The sequence below is a fragment of the Lates calcarifer genome, linkage group LG17, assembly GCF_001640805.2.
Source record: "Lates calcarifer isolate ASB-BC8 linkage group LG17, TLL_Latcal_v3, whole genome shotgun sequence".
Classification (NCBI taxonomy): domain Eukaryota; kingdom Metazoa; phylum Chordata; class Actinopteri; family Centropomidae; genus Lates; species Lates calcarifer.
The window spans coordinates 17,922,427-17,929,232 of record NC_066849.1 but is presented as its reverse complement, the minus strand read 5'-3'; the positions used below and the strand labels follow the sequence as shown (position 1 = coordinate 17,929,232).

The window sequence follows — 6,806 nt, the reverse complement described above, 5'->3', positions numbered from 1 at the left end:
TGTTTTCTTTTTTTTTTTTTAAAAAAACATGGTTATTTCACCCCTGACGCCGTCTTTTCAGGCAGCCTCCACTTTTAAGCTTTGTGTCACTCCCTGCAACTTCTACTCGTTATCATTTCAACAAACGGTGCTGAGCCTCACTATATTGAACTACTTATAACCTCACACGTCTGTCTCGCCATTTGATACATGTATCTTTAAGAGAGCGTGCGCTGCCTGAGCGTAGAGACTGCCTGATTGGCTAAACTCAGGGGAGAATGTGCCCATAGGCATCCTGTACGGCATCTTTACCAGAACAAGCTCAGTAATCTGCACAGACTGTCAACTACCATCAGCGGAATACACAGCAAGCACTCACATAGATCTACCAATATGTTCAGGTAATTATTACTGAATGAATGTTGTTTTAATTGTGTTCCTCAGGTTACTGTAAATTTCACTCCTCAGTAGATAGCACTTTTCTACAGTAAGTATAGATTTAACATACTTACGTTAATGGGAAAACGAGCTGTTGAGATTTTATTCAAGGATGATCTGATTTGAATGTCTGATTTAAGTTTTAATTCATTCATTCTCAAAGAGCGTATATTACACGTGTTTTCTGAGCTTTTACACTAATTGCTACTTATTTATTTATTTCAGTTTGTATAAATAACATTTTAAAAAAACAGCCACCTTGTAAAAAAACACTCAGCAGCCTACCTGCTGTCTCACTATGACTACTAATCTTTGTGTAAAGGCAGACAAGAAGAAAAGCACTCTCTCTTTTCAGTGTTTAATTATAACGTTAGCCAATTTCTTCATGTCATCTTATCCTTATTTTGGTCTGGATGACATAAAGGGCAAGAAACCTAATCCACCTCTGTCTGCATCATACTCTCACTTCATCCAATACAAAAAAAAAAAAAAAAAAAGTGAATTGGTGAGTTTATTTCTGTTCAGTGCCCCCCCAGAAATGCAACGAAGCCCATAAATGCAATGAGGTAGGTTATTGTCACATTTATTTCTTTGCTTAAATTAAGCCGTCGAGCTGCTTTGACCACTAAGACGTCATGTGAAGTGATATTCAAAGAGATTCAAAAGTATTGCATCTGATGAAAAGTCAGGGTATGAACAAAGTTAATACACTTGAATGTCTGTATGGCAACCATCCATCCAATAGCTGTTATGGCCACATAACAGAACATCATATGGGACGGTAAATGTCTAGACAAAATTTAATGGCAATCCATTTAATATTTGTGGAGATAATTCAATCTGTGGTGAACTGACAACCTGACCTTATAAAACAACAACAAAAATTAAGGAAATTGTGTGTCACTTCCTCTGCCACATATCACACCCCAATGGCTAATGTCAGTTCCTTTAGTGGCATATGTCATTGATGTTGTGTGCCACATGCAAACAGTATGTCCACTAGCAGATATGCCACTGTCCACTGTCATTTACAGTGTGAAACCTGCAGCTAATGCCCTAATGTTACAGATAAACAAGGCAACGGTCACTTATGTGATGAACACTATATACTTCTCTGGTGGCTAAGCCAGTGGAGTTGAGGTGAGCTAATGGTAGCTAGATGCCAGTGGGCATAATAACAAAGTATTATTTTTATTCATTTAATGTAAGAAGTGATATATGTCAGAGAAATGAGTTGATGAATGGGAGAACTTTGCAAAGCACCCTTAACTGGAGAAGATGTAGCTACTGCCAGTGGGCATTTTTGTGGATGTCTGGCCCCTGAGAAATGCAGAAAACTCACAATGTTAGTTACAATTAATGCAACAAAACAGGAAAAGCAGGCTTTCAGTTGAATAGTTGAGTTAGGCTATGTATCATATTCATTCCTTTCCTTCAACTAAACCCTCGAGGTCTTTGACTAAGAAGACTGAAGTAACTGATGGTGCAACTTTGTGCTGAGTGGTTCAAACAGAACCAAGTTTGACCTATAGATGAAAAGTCAGGGAATGTCTTTATGGCAACCATCCATCCAGTAGCTGCTATGACCACACTATGAGAACCACACAAGGGACCATAAATGTCTGGACAAATTTCCATAGCAATCCATGACAAAAAGGACCAAAGAACAAAGACACTCTGTCTTCAGGTGAAATATTATTATTAGTATTATTATTCATCCAACTCTGACAAACATAATTGGTTTGAATTACAAACCAGCCACATGTGACATTCTGCACAACTGTTGTGACCCAGTTTATCACACACAGAGGGCGCTAAATCGCATGCATCGGCCCCCCTGCATGCCAAAAGGGGTGAACATGATAATCAGTAAATGCAGAAGTTACTGCTGGAGGACCCAACATGGGCATATTAGAATTTAGCCAGACCCAGCATGCACCTGTGCAACCGACCGGTAACGCTTAACTTCATCATAGGCCACAGTAAAATCTTTTTCAAAATTATTGTTTTATTGTATTGTTGCATGTATTTTGTACTCAGGGTCTCTGCACATTTAACACTTTCTTCAGGGTGATACTATTTGGTAATGTCATTCATTAATTCATATAACCTGAATCTTTGTATGGGGTGCTGACCAAGGACGCAAGCCCAGGGGCCCTCTGACTCCTCTGGCCCCTGGACCAGAGCCTCTTTATGACATTACTGTTAATATTTCTTGTTTGAAAGTCACAGAGTTCAGTTAAAAGTCAACAAAGACGGGCAAAATGATCCCAAAGAGACATAAATGACTACAAACAATATAGTGGCGTAATTTATGGTCTTTTGCATCTATTTCAGTGTGCCATTACTGATCAGAATATTAATTTATTTCAGCAAATGCTAATGCTACACTAGGTTGTGCTACTGATAGTCTTGTAACTTTATCTGCTGGAAAATATAATTGTTCACATAAATAATTCTTTAAAAAGGCAAACAGTTCTCCAACAGCTTGAAATCAGAACAGTAATCTGTTGCTCTTTGTGTATGTTAGCACTTTATTTACTTAACAGTCCTCAATATATTCCTTTATATCTGACTATGATGCACTGATGGAAAAATGGTTTCATCTTTTCACTGCAGAATTTCAGGGACAAGAAACATCAAATCAGGAACTTTCTTGCTGTTGGGATCCCTCATCTTTGTTGTTTATTTCTATAAAGATTCTACTGACCCAAACACCATCAGCCTGCAAGTGGATTGGAGAAATAATCATGAACGAATTAAATCACCCACCAAAAACAACACTTATGTATACTCCTGGCCAAGTTGTCAACAAAATATGTCTGCTGCCAACATCTCAGGCTTCAGCTCTCTTCCTGCTGGTATACAAAACTTTCTCTACTATCGACACTGTCGTCATTTCCCCATGCTCCTGGACGTTCCTGACAAATGTGGAGGAGTTGATAAATCTGCAGACATCTTCCTTTTACTGGTCATTAAAAGCTCCCCTGTGAACTACGAACGGCGAGAGGTGCTGCGCAAAACCTGGGCTAAAGAGAGGTTACACAATGGTGTGTGGATCCGGAGGATCTTCATCTCAGGAACGATGGATTCTGGATTTGAGAAAAAAAGACTGAACAAACTGCTTGAACTGGAGCAACGTGAGTACAATGACATCCTCCAATGGGACTTTAGTGACACATTATTCAACCTCACCCTGAAGCAGGTACTCTTCCTCGAATGGATGGAGAGAAACTGTCCGAAAGCTCGCTTCCTGTTAAATGGTGACGATGACGTTTTTGCCAACACAGACAACATGGTTGATTATCTCCAGAGCCTCAAGGACAATGATGGAAGCAAGCACCTGTTTTCTGGCCATTTGATCCAGAATGCAGTACCAAAGAGAGGGTCACAGAGCAAGTATTTCATCCCAGTTCAGGTACAGGAGTCAGATTCATATCCCCCCTACTGTGGTGGTGGGGGGTTCCTCCTGTCTGGACATACAGCTTTGGTCATACACAACATGTCCCAGTCCATTACCATTCTTCCCATTGACGATGTTTACATGGGGATGTGTCTGGCCAAAGCAGGACTGAGTCCTGTTTCCCATATGGGTGTGAAGACGCTGGGATGGTACATTCCCTCCAGCAAGCTAGATGCACATGATCCTTGCTATTATAAAGAACTTTTACTGGTTCACAGATTCCTTCCATCTCATATATATCTAATGTGGCACAGAATACATGACCCCAATCTGAAATGTGGTGCCTCAAAAAAAATACTTTCACAGGACAAAGCTGTAAATTATAAGTGGTAGAAGAGCTTGTTGATGCAATGCTTCCTGCAGGAAGTACAGGAAGTACAAAATACTTCCTAGTCATGTTTGTTTTTTGTTGAATGATATATTGTTTATGTAACTTATATGCTGTTAATTTGCAAACTGTACTGAGAAGAAAGAGCTACTGAACACTGAATAGATTCCCCCAAGAAGATGATTTATTGAGGACAATTACGATGTTTCAACATCACGTCTTCATCAGGTAATATTTCACAGGTGACCAAGAAGGTCCAGTGATGGTCTAACACAGTTACTGTGATTGTACTTAATAAACCATCTTTTTTTTTGGAGATGCTGTTTTGTCCTTCACACCTGCCATCATTATGGTGCCAGGGAACACTAACTTGAATCACTGAAATACTATATTTAGGCAACATTCTTGTACAGCTGGTGCAGGGCTATTAGATATATAAAAAGATATATATATAATATAATTAAAAAGAAACATTATTATAAAATCTCAGGGTTTCTCAGACCTGAAAATGTCATGTTATGTGATTCTCTGCTGACATTCACAGGTTTTTATTTCTGATAATGTAATAATGTAGTGCCCTACATTAGTGCTTCTGAGACAGTAACTATTGTTGAGACAGTGTAAAAACAAGTTTTTTTGAGGACTGCAAGAGTTATCAAACTGTAGTCACAATCAGGTGTCACTGATCTGTGTTTGATGTGTAAGTCCTGTAAATGGTTTGGTCTTATTATTGCACAAAAGTTGTTTTTTAGACCTTATGTCTGAGTTCACTATTCATAATTGTGATGTCTTATGGAAAGACATTGTTTGGGTGTACAGTGTTTTCTAGTGCTCTGTGGGTGCCAGTAATCTTCTCTTCAGACCATTCAGTGCCTTATAGAGACTTAAGTGACACATTCTACAGCCTCACCTCGAAGCACATACTTTTCCTGGCACCAATGGAAAGAAACTATCGCTTCCTGCTAAATGGTGATGATGATGTTTTTGCCAACACAGACGACATGGTCAAGTATCTCCAAGGTCTCAAGGACAATGACAGAAGCAAGCACCTCTTTACCACTCACTTGATCCAGAATGTGAGATCATCCCCTCTACTGTGGTGGTGGGGGCTTCCTCTTAGCTATACAGCTTTGGTCATACTCAACATGTCCCAGTCTGTTACCATTCATCCTACTGACAATGTTTACATGGGGATGTGTCTAGCCAAAGCAAGACTAAGTCATGTTTCCCATATGGCTGTGAAGACCTCAGGACTGTACATTTCATCCAGCAAACTAAATGATTATGATCTTTGTTATTATAAAGAGATTTTCTTGGTGCACAGATTCCTCCCAGCTCATCCCAGCTGATACAATCCAGTAACGCAACAACAGCTCTAAATTCTACAGAGCTTAAAATGTTCAGTTTGTCAAAGCAATGTTAATTCATCTGTATGTTCATTATTGGTATTGAAGTTTATGGTGGTGTTATACTGGAATACATGATATAATAAGGTATTTGTCTTATTCTTGATGCTTCATGTTTGTATGTTAATTATGTGGACAAACTATTAAAAGCAACAGTAAAGCTTTAGATGACTGCTCATAATTTACTATTTAATTATTTAGGACATTTGAAATGCATATGAGCTATACATAAAATACTTCGAGGACAAATGCTGGACAAATCTGTCAGTAGGGAAGAAAATAACACTTAGGGAAAAAGGGGGTAACAATTTTGTGTTTAAGAAGGAAGGAGAAATAAATTACACTGCGTATATTTGTATATTACTTGGACCTGTTTCTACCACCATGCAAAACATTAGTGAGTCAGTCTGAGGCAATGATGATTGCTGTTTTTTGGCAGTACGTAAATATGAAGCATTGAAAGCTCCTTTCTCAGTATAAGAACAGGTTGTACAGGCTGTAAAAGAATGACGTTCTTTGTTCACCTTCTTTTTGACTGTAATTACAGTGTAGTTAAAAGGTACACAGTCTGTAATTAGAGAATTTCCTTGTTCCCTTCATTTTCAAGTGAAGCTGTTGTATGAAGCATTATTTAAATATTTAGACCTAAATCTCAGGAATGTAATCTAAAGACAGAAAAGTACTAAAACATGCTTAATGGATAAAAACTCAATAAAACACACACTTGCAGACACGATCTTGGATAAAAAATAAACTCCATCACAGTATTCACAAAAACATAGCCAGTATTAAACAACACAAAGAGTCTACAGCTATGCTAGCAACTGGTCACAATGGCAATGCTAACATGCTGATGCTAAGCAGTTATGTTTTACTTATCCATCTCAGTTTAGTGTTAATAAGCATCAAGCAGCTGAGGCTGATGGGAATTTCATTAGTTTTGCAGGTATTTGGTCATAAACAAATGATTACAGTTGATGAGGATCTATTGAGGGCACTAGATGAAATATCATCAACATACTTACAATTCATTGTGTGGAGGACATGAATTTGTATACAAGTTTCATGGCAATTCATTCGATAGCTGTTGAGACATTTCACTCAGATCTATAAATGTCAACCTCATGGTGGCAGTATAGATGAGAAGTTTAGGCATCACATCAAGGGTACAAGGATTCATTGTCTGAGCAAC

The 6,806-nt window shown here is 38.4% G+C and overlaps 1 protein-coding gene across 1 annotated transcript; it reads left to right on the top strand.

Moving 5' to 3' along the window:
- The first annotated feature begins 308 nt into the window (after positions 1–308).
- On the top strand, positions 309–5,762 carry LOC108881191 (N-acetyllactosaminide beta-1,3-N-acetylglucosaminyltransferase 3). The gene is made up of 2 exons (XM_018673028.2): positions 309–380; positions 3,037–5,762. The coding sequence occupies exons 1-2, from the start codon at positions 373–375 to the stop codon at positions 4,211–4,213; spliced, it is 1,185 nt and encodes a 394-aa protein (XP_018528544.1). The 5' UTR covers positions 309–372; the 3' UTR covers positions 4,214–5,762.
- The last annotated feature ends 1,044 nt before the right edge of the window (positions 5,763–6,806 follow it).